This window comes from Cherax quadricarinatus, chromosome 34 (assembly GCF_038502225.1).
Source record: "Cherax quadricarinatus isolate ZL_2023a chromosome 34, ASM3850222v1, whole genome shotgun sequence".
Classification (NCBI taxonomy): domain Eukaryota; kingdom Metazoa; phylum Arthropoda; class Malacostraca; order Decapoda; family Parastacidae; genus Cherax; species Cherax quadricarinatus.
The window spans coordinates 20,755,133-20,782,990 of NC_091325.1; the positions used below are offsets into that span (position 1 = coordinate 20,755,133).

The window sequence follows — 27,858 nt, forward strand, 5'->3', positions numbered from 1 at the left end:
TGATCCTCGTACTCATACTCTCTCTTGCATCGATCTATCAGTCTGCTCTTCCTCCACTGCACTAGACTTCACCTGGTCTGTTCTACCAGACTTACATGACAGCGATCATTTTCCAATCATTCTTACTTCTCCTTCCTATTCACCACCTTTCCGTAGCCCTCGCTGGCAATTTGATCGGGCAAATTGGGATCTTTACTCACACCTCACTGCTTTTAGTGAGGTTCCTTCTTCATCCTCCATTGATGAGCTCCTACACCTCTTCTCGACATCAGTTTATACCGCAGCTTCTCATTCTATACCCCAAACCTCAGGCAGGCATTCTCAGAAGTGCGTGCCTTGGTGGTCTCCTGCTTGTGCTCGTGCAGTACGTTTGAAACGTGCTGCATGGGGCAGGTACCGGTACAATAGAACCGCTGAGAGACTTCTTGATTTTAAGCAGAAGCGTGCAATCGCTCGCCGTGTCATCCGTGAAGCTAAACGCACTTGTTGGCGAGACTATGTTTCCACCATCACCTCTGCTTCTTCTATGAGTGCAGTCTGGAAAAAAGTGAGGAAATTGAGTGGTAAATACTCTCCTGACCCGGCTCCTGTTCTACGGGTCGCTGGTGTTGATGTAGCAAACCCTCTCGACGTTGCCATTGAACTTGGCACACATCTGGTCCGTATTTCCCGAAGGCTCCATCTATGCCCCTCGTTTCTTTCCTCAAAGTCTGCCAGAGAGTTAGTACCCTTGGACTTTTCTACTCTCAGAGAAGAACAGTATAATGTGCCTTTTACACTTCAAGAACTGGAGGCAACGCTCTCAGCTTGCCGATCATCGGCAGCTGGGCCTGACGACATTCATATTCGTATGTTACAACATTTACATCTGTCAGCCCTTGTAGTCCTCTTACACCTCTTCAATCTTATTTGGGCACAAGGAATTCTTCCCCAGCTGTGGAAATCTGCCATTGTTCTCCCTTTCCGCAAACCGGGTACTACAGGACATGATGCCTCCCACTATCGCCCCATCGCTCTTACTAGTGCAGTTTGCAAAGTGATGGAACGCCTCGTAAATCGACGTTTAATGTGGTATTTAGAGACTCACAACAGTCTCTCCGCTAGTCAATATGGCTTTTGTAAGGGTCGTTCTACCATAGACCCCTTACTACGCTTGGATACGTATGTTCGTAATGCCTTTGCGAATAATCACTCAGTTATTGCCATATTTTTTGACCTTGAGAAGGCATGTGACACAACTTGGAGGTATAATATTTTGGCCCAGGCCCATTCCTTAGGCCTCCGAGGCAATCTACCATCCTTCCTTAAGAACTTTTTAACTGACAGACATTTCCGTGTTCGAGTCAATAATGTTCTTTCCCCGGACTTCGTCCAAGCTGAAGGTGTCCCTCAGGGATGTGTTCTAAGCACAACACTGTTTCTCCTTGCTATAAATGATTTGGCCTCTGTTCTTCCACCCAATATTTGGTCATCACTCTATGTTGATGACTTCGCTATTGCTTGTGCAGGCGCTGACTGTCACCTTATTGCAGTTTCTCTCCAGCATGCGGTCGACCGTGTTTCCACTTGGGCCACCACGCATGGGTTTAAATTTTCAAGTACCAAAACTCACCAAATTACTTTCACTAGATGCTCTGTTATCTCCGATCATCCTTTGTATCTCTATGGCTCCCGTATCCCCGAACGTGATACAGTCAGGTTTCTAGGCCTTCTCTTTGACCGTCGGTTATCCTGGAAACCTCACATTACCTCTCTGAAGGCAACTTGTCACAGCCGGCTAAACCTTCTTAAAACCCTTGCTCATCTTTCATGGGGAGCCGATCGTCGAACTCTGCTTCGCCTACATTCAACCCTCGTTTTATCGAAACTTGATTATGGTGACCAGATTTATTCCGCGGCCTCTCCTGCTACTCTCTCTAGCCTTAACTCTATCCATCACCAAGGCTTACGTTTGTGCCTTGGTGCTTTTTGCTCTTCCCCTGTTGAGAGCCTCTATACAGAAGCAAATGTTCCATCCTTGTCTGATCGCCGTGATGCCCATTGCCTTCGCTACTATGTACGCTCTCACGATCTACACAATCCTTCCAGTTATAGAATGGTCACCGATATTAGTAGACATTCTTTATTCGTTCGCCGCCCCTGTTTGCTCCGTCCCTTTTCTCTTCGCCTACGTTCACTCTTGTCTTCCCTTCAGTTACCACCTTTATATGTTCATGTAGCATCTCACTTTTCCCTACCCCCCTGGGAAGTTCCAGCTGTTCGGGTCTGTTCTTTCTCACTCCCTTGCTCGAAAGCTCAACTGCCTACGGTGGCTTCCCGCTCTCTTTTTCTTGATCACTTCCACTCCCATTCTCATGCCACCGCTGTGTACACAGATGGCTCTAAGTCTTCAGACGGCGTCGGATTCGCAGCAGTGTTTCCGGACAGCATCGTGCGGGGGCATTTACTATCTTCAGCTAGCATTTTTACTGCTGAACTGTATGCCATTCTTGCAGCACTTATTCGTATCGCATCTATGCCTGTGTCATCATTTGTAGTAGTCTCAGACTCCCTTAGTGCTCTACAGGCTATATGAAAATTTGATACATCTCATCCCCTAGTTCTCTGTATCCAACTTTGGCTACGCCGTATCTCTACCAAACATAAAGATATTGTTTTTTGTTGGGTCCCTGGTCATGTCGACGTACAGGGCAATGAACAGGCAGACACTGCTGCGCGGTCAGCAGTGCATGACCTACCAATTTCCTATCGAGGTGTTCCATTTCTGGAGTATTTTGCTGCAATAGCTACCCACCTTCGCACCCGTTGGCAACAACGTTGGTCAACTCTGCTCGGTAACAAACTTCATTCTATTAAACCGAGCATAGGTTACTGGCCGTCTTCTTGTCATCAGTGCCGAGGTTGGGAGACCACTCTCTCCCGCCTTCGCATTGGCCACACTCGTCTTACTCATGGGTATCTCATGGAGAGGCACCCTGTTCCTCTCTGTGAGCAGTGTCAAGTTCCAGTATCGATTAGCCACATTCTGTTAGACTGCCCTCTCTATCAACGAGCACGCAGAATTTACTTCCGTCGTCGTCTTCGTTCTACTACTCTCTCTTTACCTTCCCTTCTTGCTGATGGACCCTCCTTTAATCCTGACTCTCTCATTGACTTCTTGACAACGACTGATTTACTCCACAAACTCTGATGATACTTTTCGCACTCCCCTCAGCCCTTTCTAGTTCAGTCTCTTGCTGCCCTTTACCCTTTCACCATCCACTACCCCGCTGTTATCCGTAACCTATTACTCATCCATCTCCCTTTTGCCACCTGATGCCCTCGCTTCCTTCCTGCCCTGCAGCGCTGTATAGTCCTTGTGGCTTAGCGCTTCTTTTTTTATTATAATAATAATATTTGTCTGTCTGTCAAGCTCCCTGTCTATCCGTCTAGCTCTCTGTCTCAGAGAGAGCCACAGGACTGTGTCATCATCATGTTTACTCACATCTCCTGACTCAAAACAATTATAAGCAACACACTCGCACACAAGACAAGCTTGATGAATGAATATAATAGCAGTTATATGAAAGTATCTAGTGACCATATACAGTGGACCCCCGCATAGCGAACTTAATCCGTGCAAGAGGGCTGGTCGTTATGCGAAATGTTCGCTATGCGAATTAATTTTCCCCATAAGAAATAATGGAAATAAAATTAATCCGTGCAAGACACCCAAAAGTATGAAAAAAAAATTTTTTTACCACAAAAAAATGTTAATTTTAGTACACACAAACTGAAAAAGGCATGCACAATTACATGACACTTACTTTTATTGAAGATCTGGTGATGATTGATGGGATGGGAGGAGGGGAGAGAGAGTGTTAGTGTTTAGAAGGGGAATCCCCTTCCATTAACACTTGAGGAGGCAAGTCCTTTTCCGGGGTTACTTCCCTTCTTCTTTTAATGCCACTAGGACCAGCTTCAGAGTCACTGGACTTCTTTCTGTCCATAGAGCTCTGTACCTCCCGTTCCTTTACGATTTGTCTAAAATGGGCCATAACATTGTCATTGAAATAGTCACCAGCACGCCTTGCAACAGCTGTGTCAGGGTGATTTTCATCCATAAAGGTTTGCAGTTCAACCCACTGTGCACACATTTCCTTAATTTTTGAAGTAGGCACAATGGATTCCACAACTGGCATAGGCTTCTCAGGGTTAGCCCCAAACCCTTCAAAATCTTTCTTAATTTCCATACTAATTCTCACCCTTTTTACCACAGGGTTGGCACTAGAAGCTTTCTTGGGGCCCATGGTCACTTATTTTCAACAAACAGAACCGAAAACACTGTAATAATACGAAATATTCCGAGTGTATGCTTGAATGTTACCGCGGAGGCTAGCTGGTAAACAATGGGACAGGCGGCACATGTGAGGCTGGCTGAGGCCGCACATTGGACGCGTCTCGGACGAAGTTTGCTGAGCGGGTTTTTGTCTACTATGCGGGGCAAAATTTTAGCGATCAAAGCGTTCGCTATGCGGAATGTTCGCTATGCAAGGCGTTCGCTATGCGGGGGTCCACTGTATGTGTATATATATTATAGAAAGAAGCAAGAAGGGAAGGCAGGAATGAAGGAAGGACGAGATGAAAGGAAGGAAAAAAGTAAGGAAGGACAGATGAAGGAATGTAGGAAGAGAGAGAGGAAAGGAATGCAGGAAAGGAATGCAAGAAAGAATGAAGGAAAGGAATGCAGGAAATTAGGAAGGAAGGAATGATGACACATGACCATTTACCTAGGATAACTACATAACACAATTGCCTGCTAATACTTTGAAGAAAACTGCTCAGACAAGGTGTTTTGTCTTTGCACATAAAAAAAAAGTCCACAAAAATGCACATACTTTGGTTTTATGTGTGAGGAGTGTAAAACACCATTGTGTATGAAAACATGTTTCAAAGAGTTACACAAGCTGCAGAACTTCTAGGAATATGTTCGGTGACTGTACATTGGTATATATATTATAGAACAATAGTAATAAACAATTTTTTGTATTGCTTGTTTTTGTAAACAAGTTTTGTAAACAATATATTGATAATTATGTTTGTGTGCTTATTGTGTTGTATACAACGAGTGTATATATGTACATTGCACCTTACTTTGGTCTCATAGGCCACATAAGTTATGTGAAAAAATAAAATAGTGAAAAAAACAACAAATCTTCAAATACAAGTAAACCAAAGTTTACCGGGTGAGCGGCAGTCGCCGCTGTTGCCATACGTGGCTCATTTTCTGCAAACTTCACGCCTCCATATCTTGGTAAGTATTGATGGTAAAAAATTTTTGTTTATCCTATAATGTTTAGAAAAAAAACTATTTTTTCATAAGAAAAAATCATTTTTTTTTTTTTTTTTTAAATTTGGCCGACCCTGAGAACAAGTCTCTGAGAGGGCCTGTCGACCCTCAAAAGGTTAAGGAAACTCTGCCACTTGTGGCAATTATGACAGAAGACATCGTGGCACAACACTTCTTCCTGTATGCGTATCTTCTACCTGTCTACCAGTAATATAATAATGGAACTGGTGTAGAAAAAGATACCATACAATTTTGTTAAAATAATGGACCTGTCTAGCAGGAGCCAGTATAACCTGTTGCAGTGTTCCTCCATTCTAATGGTCTTATGTTCTCAATTATTTCCCAATTACTGCTTTTATCTTTATCATCAATAGGTTCTTGCATAATAAATTTAAAGACAAGAACTGTGGTAGGTGAACTGGCCCATAAGAGTAAGTTTTTTTACAATCCCATAGTTATTTCGTCCTGATCAAGAAAGCACTTCAAGATATGAGTGATCATAATATAATTGCAAAACAAAGCATCCTGTGCATTATTATTATTAATATTATTACTATTATCATTTCTAACCTTCCCTCATGAAAAAATGTTTTGGTAATAAGAGTAACTATGTCTCCACAAGAAGACTGATAAGTTGAGCAAATAAAGTGGTACTGTAGGGGTAGGGGTTGCCCTAGAAAAGGTTGAAGTGAGGTGGTAAATGAGGTTTTGTATGTGAGGGGCTTGGAAAGTTGGCAGAGTGTGGGTGGGTGTGTGTGGGCATGTGGGTGGGTGTGTGTGTGGGTGTATGTGTGGGTGTGTGTGTGTGTGGGTGGGTGTGGGTGTGTGTGTGGGTGTGTGTGTGTGTGTGTGTGTGGGGGTGGGTGGGTGTGTGTGTGTGTGTTTGTGGGTGGGTGTGTGTTTGTGGGTGGGTGTGTTTGTGGGTGGGAGTGTGGGTGAGTGTGTGGGTGGGTGAGTAGTGTGTGGGTGGGTGAGTAGTGTGTGTGTACTCACCTATTTGTACTCGCCTATTTGTGGTTGCAGGGGTCGAGTCCTAGCTCCTGGCCCTGCCTCTTCACCGGTTGTGTGGGTGAGTGTGTGTGTGTGTGTGTGTGTGTGTGTGTGGGTGTGTGTGTGTGTGTGGGTGAGTGTGTGTGTGGGTGAGTGTGTGTGTGTGTGTGTGTGTGTGTGTGTGTGTGTGTGTGTGTGTGTGTGTACTAGCCTAATTCACCTAATTGTGCTCACCTAATTGTGGTTGTAAGGGTCGAGACTCAGAGGGTGTGCACGTGTGTGTGTGCGCGCGCATGTGCGCATGCATGCATGCGTGTACTCACCTAGTTGTGGTTGCAGGAGTCGTGTCACTGCTCCTAGCCCTTCCTCTTCACTGGCTGCTACTAGGTCATTCTTCCTGCTGCATGAGCTTTATCATACCTCTTCTTAAAGCTGTGTATGGATCCTGCCTCCACTACATCACTTCCCAGACTATTCCACTTTCTGACAACACTGACTGAAACAATACTTTCTAACATCCCTGTGATTCATCCGAGTCTTCAACTTCCAACTGTGACCCCTTGTTGCTGTGTCCCATCTCTGGAACATCCTGTCTCTGTCCACCTTGTTGATTCCTCTCAGTATTTTATATGTCATTATCATATCCCCCCTATTTCTCCTGTCTAACATTGCCGTCAGGTCGATTTCCCTTAACCTCTCCTCGTAGGACACACCTCTTAGCTCTGAGACTAGTCTTATTGCAAACCTTTGCACTTTCTCTAGCTTTCTTACATGCTTAGCTAGGTGTGGGTTCCAAATTGGTGCTGCATACTCCAATATGGGCCTAACATATACAGTGTACAGGGTCCTGAACGATTCCTTATTAAGATGTCGGAATGCTGTTCTTAGGTTTGCTAGGCGCCCGTATGCTGCAGCAGTTATTTGGTTGATGTGTGCCTCCAGAGATGTGCCCGGTGTTACACTCGTCCCAAGATCCTTTTCCTTGAGTGAGGTTTGTAGTCTCTGGCCCCCTAGACTGTACTCTGCAGTCTTCTTTGCCCTTCCCCAATCTTCATGACTTTGCATTTGGTGGGGTTTAACTCCAGGAGCCAGTTGCTGGACCATGCCTGCAGCCTGTCCAGATCCCTTTGTAGTTCTGCCTGGTCCTCATCAGATTGAATTCTCATCAACTTCACATCATCTGCAAACAGGGACACTTTGGAGTCTATTCCTTCGTTGTGTCATTCACAAGTACCAGAAACAGCACCGGTCCTAAGACTGACCCCTGTGGAACCCTGCTTGTTGCAGGTGCCCACTCTTGACACCTTGCCACACACCATGACTTATTGTTGTCTTCCTGACAGGTATTCCCTGATCCATTGTGTGTGTGTATGTACATACTCATTCACCTAGTTGTTGTTGGAGGGGTTGAATCATAGCTCCTAGCCCTGCCTCTTCACTGGTGTGTGTGTTTGTGAGTGGAGTCAAGTGGTTTTTGGGACTTGATGAGCTGTTAGCGTGAGTAACGTAACATTTTAGGAAGAGATTCAGGGAAACCAGTTAGCTGGACTTAAGAGTCCTGCAGATAAAAAGTACAGTACCTGCACTCTGAAGGAGGGGTGAAGATATTTGCTGTTTGGAGGGGCATCTGAACCATAGTATCTGCACACCCTGGCAAAACAATGTAGTAGTGAATGATGGTGAAAGTGTTTCTTTTTCAGGTCACCCTGCCTTGGTGTTAGATGACCAGCATGGTAAAAAAAATTGTGATGAAAGTGGAAGAAAGGAGTAAGAGGCAGCATGAATAATAGTCTATGATAAAATAATGAAAGCATCTGACAGAGTGACTTGAGTAATTATAGAGAAAAGATTCACTTGAAGACTACATAAATGAAGTTGTTGAATGAAGCACAAGATATTGAATGAAATACAACTTATCCAGTGTTGTAATAACTTGTTTATTTCTCTTACAATTGGGGGGGGGGAACATGGACCTGCTTTGCATGGGTCAGTAGACCTGTTGCAGTGTTCCTTCTTTCTTATGTTGTTGTTCTTATGTTCTTATTAAATCTCATGACTGTCTTTATTTCACTGCTTTAAGGTTCCGCAGTAAGCAGTTTGAGAAGTATGTTAAAGCAATGGAGAACCATCGAGTGAAGATGGGGAGTGCTGCTGGCAGCAGTGGGGGAGCATTAGGAGCTGCAAGCCGGGAACTTTATTCCAACTATCAGCATGTTGGCAAAAAGGCTCAAGCTCTGTCAATGGAAATGACAAAGTAAGTTAAAAGTTTACACATTTTAATTAGTAATTTTGTTTGCCAGATGCAGCATTCTTTTTCTCATAATTAAGAAAGGAAGAATTTATTTTTGCACCCTTTGCAGTTGTTGGTATAAACATTGGTAAAGTTTTTAGATAAAATGGATACAATATTCAAGTACAGCCTCTCCTCACTTAGCGACTGAGTTCCGTTCCTAAGACCACGTCAGTAAACAAATTTGTCGCTAAGCAAGGAGCATACTATGATAGTAGTGGGTTTGTGTTAACCATCTTTGATATTGTTCTAATGTCACCTTTGCACCATTTTTAGCATGTTTTTAAATGTTTATACAGTAGTGTCCCCTCAAGGAAGGTTCATTGATGCTGGTGAGGGGCTCTTACTCTAGGAAACTGGATCTGTGCTCCAGTTCTCTGAATTAAGCCTGAATACCTTCCATCCCCCCACAGGCGCTGTATAATCCTACGGGTTTAGTGCTTCCCCCTTGATTATAACAATAATAATAATATACAGTAGTGTACTGTGTATTGTAATAAACAGAATAGAGGAAATCAGCTCTAATATACATTATTTAGGTATGCATTGGTTAGAGATCCCGTCGTAAATCTGAGTCGTCAGTGAATGAGTACGTTGCTGAGCGAGGAGAGGCTGTAATACTTTTCTTTGGTTTTCTTTTTATAATTTTTTTTAGTTTTCATGGTTACATGTATTGCTCCATTTCATCCAGCATATATTATACATACCTTTCAATCTTTTTTTTTTTTCTTGACATTTACTTTAGAAAGTAGCTCAACTGGTTATGACCAAGTTTACTCTTGCTGTATGTGCTTCCTGAAGTTAGCCTTCAATGTTCTGAGACAGTCTTCTTACCTGGCACTGGCCTACTGTATTTTTTGCTTCCTTGGACCAGCTCTCAGTACATTCACATGCTCTTGTTATTTAATACAAATCTATTCTATTTATTTATTTATTTATTTATTTATTAACAATTTGAGCACACATACAGAGGTACAAAAAAATACAGATAAGAGCAGCATGCCAAAGCCACTTATACTATGCATAGCATTACGGGCTGGCTTAAAATTAACTTAAGATTAACTAAGCAATGATGAAATCAGTGATAAAACATTAATATAAACAGATTACTATAAAGCACAAGTGAGTATTACAAAGACAGGTCATATGGTTGCATGCATTGTTGTACATTCAGTCGTATGGAGTATTCTGTTAGGTAGTGTATTTAAAAAATAATAAAGTTAGATTGGGTTTTTAGGTTTAACATTTATGTGATATAATTGTGAGAAACATTTAAGATATACAATTTATCAGGTTCAGTTATTCAGTATTTATTTGGTTTTGGGTGAGTAAGTGATCTTTGAGAAGAGACTTGAATTTATAAACAGGTAGTGTTTCTTTTATATTTACAGGTAATGAATTCCAGATTTTAGGGCCTTTTATGTGCATTGAGTTTTTGCATAATGTGAGATGGACACGAGGAACATCAAAGAGTGATCTGTGCCTTGTGTTATGGTCATGTGTTCTGTTGAGGTTGGCAAGGAGATGTTTGAGGGGAGGGTTAATATCAGAGTTAAGTGTTCTATGTATGTAATAGGTGCAGTAATAAGTATGGATGTTTTGTATGGTGAGTAGGTTTAGTGTATTGAATATTGGTGGAGTGTGCTGCCTGTAGTGAGAATTTATCATTCTAACTGCAGCCTTTTGTTGGGTAATTAGTGGTCTGAGATGGTTAATTGTTGTTGAGCCCCATGCACTTCCTTCAACCAGTTATCAATATGCTGACACACTGGTTACCTAATACGCATCTACTCCCACTGTCCTTCCTGAGACCAGTCCTTAGTATGTTTACACACCATTGTTACTCTGTGCAAGTTTACTCTGTGTATGCTCCTGCATTCATTACACAGTGTGTTTACACATATGCCTAGAACAAGTGATTGCTGTTTCATGTTATAAGTAGTCAAACAAGCAAGCTGTTGTTTGATACATGATTGCACTTTCCTTTAAGAGTATAGCAATACTATTTAACCCTTTCACTGTCTCATACATAGATCTACATTACTGATACCAGAGACACATATTACGTAATTAATAATAATAATATTTCTACATGTACAATGTATGCAGGCCTAGCTGACATCAGTAACATACTACTACAGTATATAGAAAACCACTTGTTATTCAGAGCATTTTGGGCAGATTAAGTAAATTTTATCCCCAGGATGCGACCCACACCAGTCAACTAACACCCAGGTGCCTATTTACTACTAAGTGAATGGAGACATAAGAACATAACAAAGAAGGAACACTGTATCTGGCCTACTGGCCCATGCAATTAGCACAAGCTAATCAGGTCCAACTCAAACCCACCCATGCCCACTCATGTATTTATCTAACCTATTTTTTAAACTACACAATGTCTTAGCTTCTATGATGGTACTTGAGAATTTGTTCCACTCATTCACAACTCCATTACCAAACTAGTGCTTTCCTGTATCCTTCCTGAATCTTAATTTTTCCAGCTTAAAGCCATTGCTGCGAGTCCTATCAAGACCAGATATTTTTAGCACGCTATTTACATCCCCTTTATTTATTCCTGTTTTCCACTTATACACCTCAGTCATATCCCCCCTAATTCTACGCCTTTCTAGAGAGTGCAGATTCAAGGCCCTCACTCTATCCTCATAGGGAAGATTTCTGATACATGGGATCAACTTTGTCATCCTCCTTTGTACATTTTCCAGTGCATTTATACCCATTCTGTAATATGGTGACCAGAACTGTGTAGCATAATCTAAATGAGGCTTAACCAAATATATATAGAGTTGAAGAACAACCTGAGGACTTCTATTATTTATACTTCTTGATATGAAGCCAAAGATTCTGTTAGCTTTATTGCAAACACTTTGCACTGTTGTATTGGTTTCAGAGTACTGCTAACCAGAACTCCTAAATCCTTTTTGCAATCAGTAATATTAAGATCTAGTTTATTTAGTTTATATGTGGCATGGTTATTTTCCTGTATTAAGAAAACGTGTCCTGCTGTTCCACCTATACCCCACCCATACCAAGGATCGAACCACGAACTTCGAGTGTGTGAGCTGAGTGTGCTTGCAGTTGACCTACATTTTGAGCTCGGCTCCCTCAGTTAAGCTGTGAGTGGTAAATTTTGGTCTAGACATGAGAGAATGAGTTTGAGTGGTGTGTGTCTTCTTTCTTCTTTCAACGTACCAGCCATATCCCACTGAGGTGGGGTGGCCCAAAAGGAAAAACGAAAGTTTCTCCTTTTAAATTTAGTAATATTATACAGGAGAAGGGGTTACTAGCCCTTTGCATTTTAGTCGCCTCTTACGACACGCATGGCTTATGGAGGAAGAATTCTGTTCCACTTCCCCATGGAGAGTGGTGCGTGTGTACTGTATAAAAAAAGTCCAGCCCCCACTGGTGCATGATGGGAAAAACGAACCTCTGATCTTGAGTTTTTTCTAGAATGTTTTTTTTATGGCTTTATTGGCTGTTTATTGGTATCATTTGATAGAATGGAAGATACAGTACTAAAACAGAGATGATTTTGGTTGGTTTCAGGACTGGGCTCAAAATAGGGGGAAATATTTGATTTTTGACAATTTTTCTGAGGACGGTAAGGCCCCTCTACACCCCCAGGTTTGTTTTATGGGTTTTTAATAAACCTTTAATGACTGAGATGCCATAAACCATGACCAGTCATTCCTGGTTATATTTTTTTTATTCAAGAAATAGAGTAAATCTTGGATTTTTTTTTCTTCTGATCAATTCAAAATGGAGAGCAAGTGCAATATAAGAGAGACCTGAGGACATGATTTATGAACAGACAGAATTCTGCTTTAGTGCCTGGAATGTCTATAGTTTTTATTTTGAACTGTTTTTATGTTGGAATTTTTTTAATTGTGTGTAATATTGACCAAATTTCTGACTTCTGTGCACTTTGTAGGGTAGTTCTGATAGTTGAATGGGCAGTTTCTTGTGCTCAATCAATAGAATGGAAGGCATACTTATGAAGTAGCTAAGAATTTGGTCAAATTGAGCAGTGGAATTGACTTAAAATAGGACTCGAAGTGGGTGAAATTGCTGATACGTAAATTATGCCCAGATCAATAACTGAGCTAGCGTAATTCCATAATTATCTTCAGATTCTCTCCCATTTCAGATTATCTTTTTATCATATTCTCAACATTTTCAACACTTTTAATTCTGGGGCTTCCAACAGTGAAGGGGTTAAGTATATATAGAAATGGTCTACTAATATTAACTAAGAGAATACTAAGAAAGAACAAAGGTTTAAACATAATGATAAATTAAACATTATCTTTTCATCTGTATTTTACTTTCATTGAATACTTTTTTCTTTTGCCTTTTATTTTTCTCCTTTTTTGTGCAGTTTTTGTCTTTCCTATTTCCATTCCACAGTCTTGCTTATATTTTCTTATTCTGTAAGACAGTTTTCAATTATTTCATCTATTCTTATAAGCTTTCTCCTGGATTAAGCATCAAATGATTGCTTAATCTGCGTGGTATCCAAGCCATCTTGGGAAAAGTTGTAAATCTTTCAAGTACTCTTTCAAAGATCTGTAATTGTCTTTTACAGATTTTTTAATTTTTTTTTTATCTTTATATTTTCATAATACTGCATTGTCAGAGATGAAGAGAATATTTTGAAGAGTTGGTAAACGTGGATGGTGAAAGAGGCGGTGATTTCATGCATGGGGCAGGGAGGATAGAATCTGCTAGGAAAAAGGAGACAGAGGTGAGTGTGGGATAGATGGGCTTAAGAATAAGATGCTGGAAGAAGGTGGAGATACAGTATTGCAATAGCTGGAGCATTTGTTTAATACATGTATGAAAGATGTGAAGGTACCTAAGGATTGGCACAGAGCATGTATAGTTCCTTTATATAAAGGAACCTCTACATGTGTCACCATGGTGGTTTAAATGTTTTTACGCATATTTTTTTGTCTAACTCATTGGCCATTTCCCACCGAGGCAGGGTGACTGTTTTATATAATTGAGTTGTATATAACAGTGTTGTAAAAGAAGTGAATGAATGATGGAGAGAAGTGTGAATATAAAACTAATAGTAATACAAATTTGGGATTTTGCTATTCTTGAGCACCTGTTCTTTCAAGAAATTCACAAGCATTCACACACCAAGCTAAGTATAAATGCAATAACAGCAATGAAGAAGAAATGCTAACATTTATATTCAAGAGTGACAGTATAATCATCAAGATCACAAGTTTAGAAAAGAATAGGCAGCTGCCTAGGGCACCAACTGGTGGCAAGGAGTGACATAGCATGATTAATTTTTCTTTATTAAATAGGCTCCAGGGATTCTACTTTAAAGTAAAATAATGCCTTTTGAGGGTAATATGACCTTTTCTATGATAAAATTTGCAGCAAGCTGAAATTTTGCAAAAACCTGGGTAATGTGTTGTCTTATCTGTGTTATGTTCAATATATTTTGGAATCTTTATTGAGTGTTCCATTACTGTTTATACAAGATATATTTGTAGTTTTTTCCAAGAGTACTTCTTATTTGAATCTGATATGAAGTGGAAGCTGTGATTGTTGCTTTGTGCTGAAGACAGTGCTTTTGGGAGATATGAAAGAGAAGTTTGGGAGTATGGAAAAGAAGTAAGTTGAAAATGAATATGGAAGAGAGCAAAGTGATGAGATGAAAAGTCACGGCAAAGAAAGATGGGAAATAAGATTGGAGGGAAGGAATATGAAGTGAACATACTGTATTTAGATATTTGGGTGATATGTCAGCAGATTGGTGTATGAAAGGTGAGTGAATTGCAGACTAGATGAGGCTTAAGACTCAGGTGCTGAAAGGTTTGAGGCTTCTTCAGCAATCTACTGAAGAGCATCTCAGTTGTAAGCCAAATTTTACAATATTCTTACTGTGTTCTGTGTTATTTTTTCCATGTGGATTTGTTGTGCCATTAAGTGCTAAGGCAACTACCTCATGTGAACAGTGACCAACCATCTTGATATAATGTGTGTTCTCTAACACCATTTCCTTTCCATCATTCATTTACAGTATACACAATCCTCATTCTCACTGAAATTCTTAGATGTTAATTTATATAATCTTTGATTCATAAATCTTGAATACAATTGAAGAAACGTAATTCGTCTGATAAGCAGTTTTTAATGTACTTTTTTCAAGATATTAACTTATGAAATATTTCAGGAATACTGAAAAATTTGATTCACTACTCATTCTTCTGATCACGGACGAGGATGATGCAAGAAAAGAGGATGTGACTGAAACTAAACCTAAGAAAAGTGTACAAGAAAAGGAAGGGGAGTTAGGTGATATGAAAGAAACACTTAGAGAAGCAGAGACCATAATGGTACAAACTATGGAGGAAGCAGGCACAGTGTATTCAGAGAAAGTCACGCAAAATGAAACTGCTAAGAGTGAAGAAATTAGTATTGGTATAAAAAAAGAGAAAGATGTGCTTGTCATTGTGGAAGAACTGAGGACCTTACGTGATCATCAGGCTGATCTTATATCTCAGCTTATGACAGAACTCTCATACATGGAGAAGGAGAACACACTTTTGAAGAGTCAAGTAGGTCCATCTGTGTTTAATTAGCCTTATTGGTGGAGGAATGCTTCATTTTCCTTATTTTCCTAATTTCTGCTTGATTTTGGATATGTAGGATATATAATTTAATGACCATTTAATGACTTGAGTCCTGGCAATGGGAAGTACAATGCCTGCACTTTAAAGGAGGGGTTTGGGATATTGGCAGTTTGGAATAACTATGTAAACTGTCATATCTGGGCGCCTCTGCAAAGACAGTGATTATATATGAGTTATGGTGAAAGTGTTAAATGATAATGAAAGTATTTTTCTTTCTTTTTGGGTTTTTCTTTCTTTATGGGTCACCCTGCCTCGGTGGGAAATGGCCAATGTGTTAAAAAAAATTAATTACAAAGATTATAGTCTGTATGTGTCATTGTTATTGAAGAAAATTTGTTGGCAGGATTATTTAGGAAGGTATGTGGAGACAGAGAAAGGTCAGAGATGAGGAGAGGGACACGGTAACTTGTGATAGGTTTCTATATAGAATGTGAGAGGAGGTAATGGAAGATAGAGCTAGAGAGCTTTGATAACTTATTTGTAATTACAGTTGCTAAGCTAAGCTTGTTGGTTACTTGTCATCAATGTTGAGTCCATCATAAGTATATTACAACGTAATATCTTAGTAGGACCACTGTATCCATGGGGGATACGTTCCAAGACCTACCATGGATACCTGAAACCACGGATAGTAGCAGCCTGTATATATATAATTTTTTAATTTCCATAAATACCTGTGATAAAGTTTAATCGATAAATTGCGTACAATAAGCGGACAATTAGCAGTTTTTCACTGATGGAAAACCCTTCAGGGCTTTTCTTAGGTTTTGAAGAATTGCCATCATTGCTACTTCTAAACTTGAGTGCCATTATTAACCCTTTGAGGGTCGATAGGCCCTCTCCGAGACTCGTTCTCAGGGCCGGCCAAATTTAAAAAAAAAAATAATTTTCTCTTATGAAAAGATAGAGAATCTTTTCCCAATCATAATGACACCAAAAGTTTGAAATTTGATAGAAAACTTACGGAATTATGCTCTCGCGAAGTTAGCGGTCTTGGCGATGTTTACGCATCGGCGATTTTGCCCATTTTGAGCCCCATTTTCGGCCAATTCCACTGTACTAGTCGACAAAAAACATGAATATTTCGCTAGAACTCCATTTTTTCTATCGAATGAGTGCAAGAAACCACCCATTTATCAATTTCAACTATCCAGTACAGTGGTCAGAATTTAGCAATTTTGCCAATTTCACACAAATTTCAAAGATGCCAATTTCCGAATAGGGTCCAGAATAAACAAGAAAGACATTCCTGGCACTAAAATGACATTTCCTCTGTTCATTAGTCACATCTCAAGGCCCCCCTTATATTCTTTTGCTTTCCACTTTGAATTTTTATTCTCACAAAAAATAGATTTACTGTTATGCAGACTACTGCATTAGTGTAAAAAATGGTATAAATAATATTGGCGCACTTGCGAAAGAATATTAGACTCGCCAGTTGACGTGTATTAGATGCTTGGCATGATTTGTTTACTTTTGAACTTCGGTAAAAATCGAACATTTCTGCTACTTTGAGCTCAATTTCAAGGTACTTTTCATTGTAAAACCAGTCAAAATCATCTCAATTTCTGTAATATGTCTTCCATTCTATAAAATGAGACCAAGAAAACTAGAATACAACAATAAATACCATACGAAAATACAGTGCAAAGTTGCTATTTTATTCCAAAAAAACGGCCAAAGTTTTTTTTTTCACATTATGCACTGTGTGCTGCAGGATTTTTTTTATACTGTGCACACTGACCACATAGACCCATTCTTTCATATGTAGGCCTACTAGCTTTCTCCCACTAGATTTGAGGGCGCTAGAATTTAGGCGTACTAGTACGTCAAAAACCCTGGGTCGTAAGCTGTACTAGTACGGCCGAAACCCTCAAAGGGTTAAGCAAAATTAAGGGTTATTTTTGGGCCACGGAAAACTGCAGAAGCCGGACCCATGGATGCAGTTGTCCTTCTGTAATATTTACACTGCCCTTCCACTTCAAGGGGGGCTCCTTGGTGCAGTGAAGAGACTCTTGGTCTGAGGAATTAGACCTTTTGGTCTCCTTCCTCAGACCAAACCTAATTACCCCCCAATCCCCCCTTCTCTATCCCATCCTCCCCATCCCCCCTTTTTCCCTTTCCTCCTCCTCCTCCCAATCCCTCCTCTATTCCCTTCCTAATTTTCAGCCTTTGGTATTCTTCCCACAGGCACACTAGTTCCTAGGTAGGGGGAAGGGTACAGGGATCCATCCCATTCCGTTGAGGTCGTTGGCAGTGGTGTAGTTTGCCATGGAATCTGGATCACCTTGGGATGTCCCGATCCCTTTCCGGTCTCCCGGGGGGTGGCTTTGGGTGTCTTTCGGGTGATTGGTATATCTCTGAAGGCCACCACCACGGGGTGGTGGCCAAAGGAGGTATGCATTGTGGCAGGTGTCTGGCCGCCCTCCCTTTTGTTCACTGAGGAGGCTCAGCAGATGTGAAGTTGCTATCCCGGATTGCTTGTTTACTGGCATAAAGGGTAGGGTATGGCACCGGTTCCATGCTGCATCTGCACTACTTACGGTGCTGAGGTTCTCTTGGGTGCTGAAGGAGATTTAAGGCCCTTTCATTCCTCCTAGGAGCTATTCCTCCATGTTCCCCCTTTTTTTTTTTTTTTTTTTTTATTTTCTTTCTCCCCCCCCCCCCCAAAAAAAAATAAATAAAGGAGTGACCTAACCATGGAGTTCCCAATCTATGAACCTGCTCCCCATGGACCCCTTCCTGATACCGCACCCTGTTCTGACCCTGCCTCATTATTTGACCACTCTTCGGACATTTCTAATGCCCTTTACCTCCTGCTGGTGCCATTTTGACACCTCCAGATACCGGGCTTTCAACTGATTCATTCAATACATCTGACCTCCGCTCTTCTTTGACTGTGCTTCCAGCTTCTTCCTCTACGATGCAGCAATTTTTGAATCGCCTCTCCGTCCCACGTCAGACCAACTCTGGTCCCACACCTAAATGCCCAAGACCATTACCTGATGATACTTCTTTGCTTCCTTCTTATTCTACTCGGAAAAGACTGGCACGTCATGCACTCCCTATCTACGCTATGTTTCAAAATACGCAACAGACTAAGTTTTTTACTCTACAACCAACTTTCTGTACTGCCTATCTTTCCAGCCATGGTATTGGCAAGGTGCTTCTATGCCATGCCCTAATAATCATCCCCCTCTCTCTTGCTACCCAATACCCCTGCATCCTTCCCTGCCCTGCTGTGCTGTATGACCCTTGTAGGTTTAGAGTTTCTTTTTTATTATAATACTTATACACTGTCCTTAGAATACAGTTCAGTACCTAAGTGCTTGCCATAGTTTTTATATGCATGCTTTAGCTTTCAATAGGGCTTTTGCTTTATAGTACAGCCTCTCCTCACTTAACGGTGGAATTCCGTTTCTAAGACCACGTTGGTAAATGAATTTGTCGCTAAGCAAGGAGCATACTATAATGGTGGTGGGTTTGTGTCACCCATCTTTGATATTGTTTTAATGTCACCTTTGCTCCATTTATAACATTTTTATTATATTTTTAAATGTTTATACAGTAGTGCACCATATACAGTGGACCCCCGGCTTACAATATTATTTCATTCCAGAAGTATGTTCAGGTGCCATTACTGAACGAAATTGTTCCCATAAGGAATATTGTGAATTAGATTAGTCCATTTCAGACCCCCAAACATACACGTACAAACGCACTTACATAAATACACTTACATAATTGGTCGCATTGGGAGCTGATCTTAAAACGGGGGTCCACTGTATTGTACTAAACTGAATGGAGAAATTCAGCTCTAATATACGTTATTTAGGTATACATATTGGTCAGAGAGCCTGCCGTAAGTCCGAGTTATTGGTAAGCAAGTACATCGCTAAGTAAGGAGAGGCCGTATTTATTATAGCTACGGTTTTCTTACTATTAAAATAGGTTCTAAAGGAAACCTTCTTGAAATAAAATGACAGAATTTATTTTATTTACTTACTTCATGCAAAGCATACAAAAATTTAGTTTGTGACTTCAGCAGTTGTGGTTTACCACCCAGCATGTAAAGTTGCAATTCCATTTGTAAAGCTAGACATGACATACTGTATTACTGGAAAGATGGCAATTGAGTCACTTTTAGTGAATGTATTTTCATCTTTGGGCCACCCTGCCTTTGGGGGAGATGGCCATTAAATTGAGCAGAAATTAATGGTACAAAATACCGACAAGTAGATGAATAAGACTAGTAACGGTTGGGCATCTTTATTGTTTGAACGTCTTGCCTGCTTAGCAGGCTGCAGTCAAACATAGAGGAGACTTCTATTGATTCCAATTTTGAAGTTGCCTCTGTATTTACCTGAAGAATGTTGTTGATCCAGCAAAATGTTTCGACAGTAAAGAGGCTTGACTGTTTAATGTGTGTGTCTTTCTCATGATGTGACTTCTTAGACTATCTTATGTGTGTTTTCTGTGTGTAGCTATGTTGGTTTTTAATAGTTTTGTGTAATTTTTACATGTACAGTTTAAGAATACCAGATATATTCATTGGGAGGCACTAAATCTGTAAGAGTCATACAACACCTAGAGAATGGGAGGGGTGAAGGGTAATCAGGTTTGACCCAAAGAAAGGGAGGATAGCTCTAATTTCTTTGATTCAGTACCATTCACCAGATTAAGGCATCCCTCCTTAAAGGGCAAAGAATTGATAGTTTTTTTTTTTTTATTTTTTTTTTTTTTTTTTTTTTTTTTTTTTTTTTTTTTTAGCAAGTTGGCCATCTCCCATCAAGGCAGGTTGACCCAAAAAGAAAATACTTTAATCATCATTCAACACTTTCACCTCACTCACACATAATCACTGTTTTTGCAGAGGTGCTCGGAATACAACAGCTTAGAAGCATATACGTATAAAGATACACAACATATCCCTTCAAACTGCCAATATCCCAAACCCCTCCTTTAACGTGCAGGCATTGTACTTCCCATTTCCAGAACTCAAGTCCGGCTATATAAAAATAACCGGTTTCACTGAATCCCTTCACTAAATATTACCCTGCTCACACTCCAACAGCTCGTCAGGTCCCAAAAACCATTCGTCTCCATTCACTCTAACACGCTCATGCACACTTGCTGGAAGTCCAAGCCCCTCGCCCACAAAACCTTTTTTACCCCCTCCCTCCAACCTTTTTGAGGATGACACCTACCCTGCCTTCCTTCCCTTAGAGATTTATACACTCTCCATGTCATTCTACTTTGATCCATTCTCTCTAAATGACCAAACCACCTCAACAAGCCCTCTTCAGCCCTCTGACTAATACTTTTATTAATTCCACACCTTCTCCTAATTTCCATGCTCCAAATTTTCTGCATAATATTTACACCACACATTGTCCTTAGACAGGACATCTCCACTGCCTCCAACCATCTCCTCGCTGCAGTATTTACAACCCAAGCTTCACACCCATATAAGAGTGCTGTTACCACTATACTTTCATACATTCCCTTCTTTGCCTCCATAGATAACGTTTTTTTGTCTCCACATACACCTCGACACACCACTCACCTTTTTTCCTTCATCAGCTCTGTGATTAACCTCTTTCTTTCATAAATTCATCCACTGACATGTCAAGTCCCAAATATCTGAAAACATTCACTTCTTCCATACTCCTCCTCCTCCAATATGATATCCAATTTTTCTTTATCTAAATCATTTGATACCCTTATCACTTTACTCTTTTCTATGTTCACTTTCAACTTTCTACCTTTACACACACTCTTAATAATAATAATTATAATAATACAGTAATATTAATAAAATAATAATCACCCAGTATTGCTAATTGACTTGCATTACAGGTTCGTGAGCTACAGAGCAAGTGTGATCAATATGAAAATGAGCGTCGGCGGATGAGGGCAATGGCTGACTCGAGCTGCTCTCCTTTCGTCTTTTCTCCACTCAGTGAGCTCTCCCCAGACCCCCCAGGAGTTCCAGATCTTGCACCTCTGGAAATGCCACCACTCGATTTCATGGAAAATTTTGAACAAGAGTCTTAATAGTGATTGCTCAAAATATATCCTTTTGTATACCGAAGAATATGCAACATCATATAGTTGTTAGATATATCTTAACTATATGCTATTTACAAAAAAACAAATGCCAACTAATTATTATACAATATTTGCAAATTACGCTTTTGTACTTTTAATACAAGGATGAAATATAACATTTAAAGTGTTTATTATTTGATTATAAATTTGTTGTACTAATAGGTAAAACTAGTTAAGAAATACTGTACGGTATTTTGTATAAAACATGCAGATAACAGTGAACTGAATTACTAATTATTAGACAGATTTCTTTGAAAGAGCCAAATGATAAGCTTACTGTATAGGTAATTTGGTGCTGTACATGCAGAAAAGTTGATGGTGCACATCATAAATCTGGTCACTGAAAAGTGAGAAATCACCCAAATTGAAAAATAAAAGCTGGTAAAAATAAATATATGTATATATATCAACCTCAGGGTCCTCATCTGCTGAAGAGGCACTCTGACTGAGGTTAATACATGCAGATCTCTTACCTGTATTTGTTTTTCTGCTTTAAGTGATTTCTCACTTTACATGCTGAACATCTAGACAAACGATAATGGGGTACTAGAGTACTAGCAGCAGAGGTGGTTTTCTTTTGGCTCAACTCTGTAGCTTTTGCAAGTGACAAAGAAACAAATGGTTGCCAATGAAATAAAGAGTATAACCTATGTGGTACTGTACAATCTTGTGCATAAAATACTTGTGTGAGAATGAGTATGTGGAGGTACTCAATTAAAACATAATTCAAAATGTGTCTTGCTTAAGCTGCAATCCTCATTTTATATAGTGTGCTGTGGGTACAAAAATATTGTCTGCTGACTGTTACTGCTGTTGCCATATATTTGCCTAGTTATGGTTGCTGGGGTCAAGTCTTGGCTCTTGGTCAAGATGATTGTTCTGTGTATGTCAACAAAATCTATGATCGGTAAACAATTACAGGTCTGTTAGTCTGATCCAGTGTTGGCTTTTTATAAAATTTAAAAAAAAAAGATGCTTCAAAATGATTTGTATATTACTAACAATGTACATGAAGACACTGACAAATGTAATTTCTTCCATAAAAGAACACTATAAGGGAGGGCCTTAATGCTCTTAACCTAAGGAATTATAGCTGCCCTCTTGAATCAAACCTGATTACCTTCTATTACACAGATGTTATATAATCCCCATGATTTTTAGTGCTTTCCTTGGAATATTACACACACAATATAAAAAGAAAGTTTGCATCTAGTTTTAGAAGAGAAAAGATATTAATGTGTAAATAAAAAATGTAAGGTAATCCTTAGCACTTTTACATGTCTTAAGTTTTCTTCAGTGATGTAGGTTTTAAACCAATTCAGATCTTTGGTGCCTTATCCTTTGTATGTATTCATCACTGGCTATGGTGTATTTTCAGCAAATGCAAAAGGGTTATATTTTCATTGGTCCTTCCTGGTCATGCTGGAGTTTAGGGCACTGAACTGTAAACTTCTCTTCAACTGTTCAGAGCCTTTTAGTTCCCCAGTAGACATTGCTATTTTCAAACTTTTCTGGTACTGACTTGGTACTTCAGCGATCACTGGTTATCGGTGTACATTTGTGACCAGCATTCTGTTTTTACTCCAACTGCAATAATACCTCTCATCATTCTTCATTACTGTTGGTGGTGGGAAATGATAATCTCGTACCCATGTTTTGGTCACGCAACACTCATTCATGAACCATCTCATATAGTGATTACCAGTGCCACTGCTAATTGTCTGTTGATTGATTATTCCATTCATTAAAGAGCACACACTTCATCTTTGACCTTTCCAGCAATACAGCCTGCAAAAAAAAAAAAAAATGCAAAATATGGATAAAATGCAAAAACAGTTTGATGATCTTTATTAGGGAACTTAACAAGTATAAAACACCAGTATTTGACCTTTCCTTTCATTACTTTTTTTTTAAATCTTTTCTGGCAAAAAATCACTTGGTTTCTGGAAATTAGTCAGCTCTATATAAATCCATAAATTTTTCAGGACTATCAACTTTGGGATGCTGGAGATTTGCTGCTCTGCTACTTAGGATATCAACTCCTGCCAAGCATTTTCAGTTTGATTGCAATCAGGGCTGTTACCTGGCCACTCCAAAACAGTGATTTCATGCTGTCTCAACCAATCTTTAACCTTTTTGCTGTGGTGGCAGGGGGCTGTCATGTTCTGTATATAGGTGTTAGTGCCATGAATGTCATAGTGAGTGACAAGTTTCTCATTAAGGATTTGTAAATATTTCTCCTGGTTCATCATCTCACTCATGGGCAAAAAATGAAGACCACTTAACCACGGTCATTGCTGAAACTCCTCCTCCAAACCATGACCTTGGCAAGGTTTCTAGCAGTCTTGATTGTGAAATAGGGCACAACCCTTGAGCCACTGGAATGATGAACCCATTTTGAGAAATTCCTGATGACTCAAAAAGTTGATTAATCACTAAACATGACATTCCTTCAGTCATCTATAGTCCAATCCCTGTGCTTGTCACAAAAAGTAAGGTGAACTTAGTGCTTACTTTCAGTGATGAGGGGTTTCTTGATAGCCCTATAACCTAGCATCCTTGGAAACTTTTGCAGGCAGTGTTGCAAGGTGTGCACAGCAACTTCTCTCATGACACCAGGAAACTTTCTTTAATTCCTGAGCAGTAATTGTTAGGTTTAGCATAACTTCCCTCATCAGAAGAGTCGGTGCATGGGGTGGTCTTCAGGGGCCTCCTAGACCCCTTCCTAATTGGAGTGTGGCCATGAGGCAGGTTTCTTGCATCTTTTGAAGTTCCAGTTAGACTATGGAATGCATCCCTGATTGCATTATCTTTCATGGATTCCTTGTCTAGGAATGTGATGACACAAGTCTTATCCTCCATACCTCTTCAAGGGGGGCTCCTTGGCGTGGTGAAGAGGCTCTTGGTCTGAGGAATTAGACCTATCGGTCTTCTTCCTCAGACCGAACCTAATTACCCCCCAATCTCCCCTCCCCTATCCCATCCTCCCCATCCTCCCCTTTTTCCTTTCCTCCTCCTCCTCCCCACTCCTCCCTTTTGCCCTTCCTCTTTTTGTCCTTTGGGATTTCTCCCACAGGCGCGCTAGTTCCTGGGTAGGAGAAAGGATACCGGGGTCCATCCCATTCCGTTGAGGTTCTTAGCGGTGGCGTAGTTTGCCGTGGAATCTGGATCGCCTGGGGATGTCCCGATCCCTCTCCGGTATCCCGGAGTAGCTTTGGGTGTCTTTCGGGCGACGAGTGTATCTCTGGAAGCCACCTTTCGGATTCCGGGGGTGGTGGCCGAAGGAGGTATGCTTTGTGGCGGATATCCGGCCGCCCTCTCTTTTGTCCACCGAGGTAGCTCGGCAGATGTGAGGTTGCTATCCCGGATTGTTAGTTTACTAGCATGATGGGTAGGGTATGGCACGGGTTCCATGCTGCATCTGCGCTACTTGCGGTGCTGAGGTCCTCTTGGGCGCGGAGGGAGATTTCTGGCCCTTTCATTCCTCCTAGGAACTATCCCTCCCCGGTCCCCCCTTTTTTTTTCTTTTTTTTATTTTTATTTTCTTTTCTTCTTTCTTTTTTTTTTTACTTAAAAACAAAAAGAAAGAAGTAACCTAACCATGGTAACCCTAGTCCATGAACCTGGTACCCCCGGGCCCCTTCTCGATACAGCACCCTGTTCTGACCCCGCCTCGTCTTTGGACCACTCTTCAGACATTCCTCATGCCTCTGTACCTATTGCCGGTGCTGTTTCCTCACCCGCTTCAGGTACTGAGGCCTCGACTGACTCCTTCGATTTATCAGACCTTCGCTCTCCTCTGACTATGCTTCCGGCCTCTCCCTCTACGGTGCGGCAATTTTCAAATCGCCGACCCGTTCCACGTCGGACCAACTCTGGTCCCACGCCTAAACGTCAACGACAATTACCTGCTGATGATACTTCTCCACCTTCACCTTCTCGTTCTTCTCAGAAACGATCAACACGTCCTTCACTACCTTTCCACGCTCAGTTTCAGACTGAACAGTGGACTAAATTCTTCACTTTACGACCAACTTCCTCTACTGCCTATCTTTCTGACCATAGTATTGGCAAGGCACTCCTACGCCATGTTGGTAAAGATATTTCTTTTCATGCTCTTAAGAGCGGTACGCGCATCATTACCGTACAGAATGCTACCCAGGCTCGTGAGCTCTCTCGTCTTTCCCATATAGATACTGTTCCTGTCACCCTTGAAAAACATCATTCCCTCAATTCTTGTAGTGGTACCGTCATTCTGCCCCATACCATAGTTCAACAAAATTTCCAGACATGTGGCACCGACATTCTAGAACAGCTGGAACTCCAAGATCTCCCAATCCTCAAGGTAGACACTTACGTTCTTCCTGCCCGTGGGCGGAGACGATACCCTAGCAATGTGGCTCGTTTAACTTTTGACAGCCGAGAACTCCCATCCTCAGTTTATATAGCAGGACATCGGTTACAAGTTCGAAAGGTGATCCCTACACCACAACAGTGTAGAAATTGCTGGCGATTTGGCCATCCAGCGAAATATTGCAGATCTATCGCCGAATGCCCAGTCTGTGGTGCCGATGACCATTCTAATACGTCTTGCAATCGATCTCCCTCTTGCCTTAACTGTCATGAGGCTCACCCTTCGTACTCTCGCCGTTGTCAGGTCTATTTAAACGAGCGGGAAATCCGTTACCTCAAAGAGACAGAAGGTCTCCCTTATGCCATGGCAGTTTCTCATCTCCGCCTCCAAGGGAGACTCCCACGTGTTTCTTATTCCCGTGTTTCAAAACGTCCCCCCACTTCTGGTATCCCATCTTCTACACCCACCTCTGTGGTTACCTCTCCCATAATCACTCCTGTATCTAATCCTTTTGCTGTCCTCGGCTCAGACGTCCCTACTTCAACGCCTCAGTCTAATCTCGCTTCTTCGAGTTCTCTCTTACAAGCTTCAGTATCGACGAGACCTCGTACGACACCTCTTCCCAATCGTCCCTCTACTTCTCAAAAGTCAAAAAAAGGTCCGGTAACACCTCCTACCCATCTTCCACTTCCTCATTTTACCCTCCCTGTCTCTGTCCCTAGTTCTTCCCCTCTCACTGGCTCAGTTACAAGTGCAGAGGTTCAACCTCCTCCTCGTAATGTACCTTCCTCCCCTGTTCCCTCCCAAGTTTCTTCCTCTTCTGCCACCTCCCAGGTTCCTGTCTCTTCTGTCCCCTGCCACGCTTCTCCAGTTCCCTCCACCCTTTCGCCCCCCCCTACCTTGGTACAGTCCAATACAGTTCCAATCTTTACTCATCCTCCCCCTACCATTCCCAATATTGTCTCCCATACGACATCTCTGAATTCTGAAACACTTGAAGCAATCTCTGAATATATTGCAGAGACCAAACCATCAATGGACACTGATCCACCTTCCGCTCTTTCTCTCTCCTCTGCTCCATCTGCGCAACTCCTTTCTTCACAGCGCACCGTTCCTTCGCTGCTTGAACATTTTCCACTGCCTCCGCATGTGGACTTTTCTAACCCTTCTAGTCCGTAGGAACCCTTACCTGCGGATTTCAAGTATCTTTATCATTGCCAATCATGGCCTTTTTACAGTGGAATATACGCGGCCTCAGGGGTAATCGGGGTGAGCTTCAGATGTTACTCTCCCAGTTTGCCCCTGTTGGTGTTTGCTTACAGGAACCAAAATTACACTCTGCTGTTATTTCTCACATCTCAGGCTATAATTTATTGTATTCTTCAGATCCTTTTCCTGATGGGACCTTTAATGAAAGTGCCCTTCTTCTCCGCACTGATATTCCGTACCATCAGCTATTTGTTCATACTTCGCTGCATTACACAGCAGCCCGTATCCACTTACATAGGTGGTATACGCTCTGTTCTTTATATCTCTCTCCTTCTCGGGCATTATCTATTCCGGATTTTGCCTTCCTTGTTTCGTCATTACCGCCACCGATTCTGTTACTTGGTGATTTTAATGCCCACCATTTCCTCTGGGGGGGGTCTCACTGTGATTCCCGTGGAATTCAGTTAGAGGCTTTTCTTGCCACCCACCCCCTCCATGTTTTAAATACAGGTACTCACACCCATTTTGATCCTCGGACTCATACTCTCTCTTGCATCGATCTCTCAGTTTGCTCTTCCTCTGCCGCATTAGACTTCACTTGGTCTGTTCTCCCGGACTTACATGACAGTGATCATTTCCCAATCATTCTTACTTCCCCTTCATATTCGCCACCTCTTCGCACCCCACGCTGGCAATTTAATCGGGCAAATTGGAACCTTTACTCACACCTGACTGTTTTTAAAGAGGTTCCTTCTTCGTCCTCCATCGATGAGCTTTTACACCTCTTCTCGTCCTCCGTTTTCACCGCAGCTTCTCATTCTATACCCCAAACTTCGGGCAGGCATTCTCAGAAATGCGTGCCTTGGTGGTCTCCTGCTTGTGCTCGTGCAGTACGTTTGAA

At 41.2% G+C, this 27,858-nt stretch overlaps 1 protein-coding gene across 2 annotated transcripts in view; it reads left to right on the top strand.

Annotated features, from left to right (window-relative positions):
• The window catches only part of LOC128693657 (nuclear receptor-binding factor 2), a 70,493-nt gene extending 48,367 nt beyond the window's left edge, over positions 1-22,126 (top strand). For both annotated transcript variants that reach the window (XM_070091235.1, XM_070091234.1), the window contains exons 3-5: positions 8,400-8,573; positions 14,824-15,208; positions 21,143-22,126. In XM_070091235.1, the coding sequence (XP_069947336.1) occupies positions 8,400-8,573; positions 14,824-15,208; positions 21,143-21,340 (757 nt within the window). In that variant the 3' untranslated portion in view covers positions 21,341-22,126. The remainder of the gene's footprint in view (positions 1-8,399; positions 8,574-14,823; positions 15,209-21,142) is intronic.
• Positions 22,127-27,858: the final 5,732 nt, after the last annotated feature.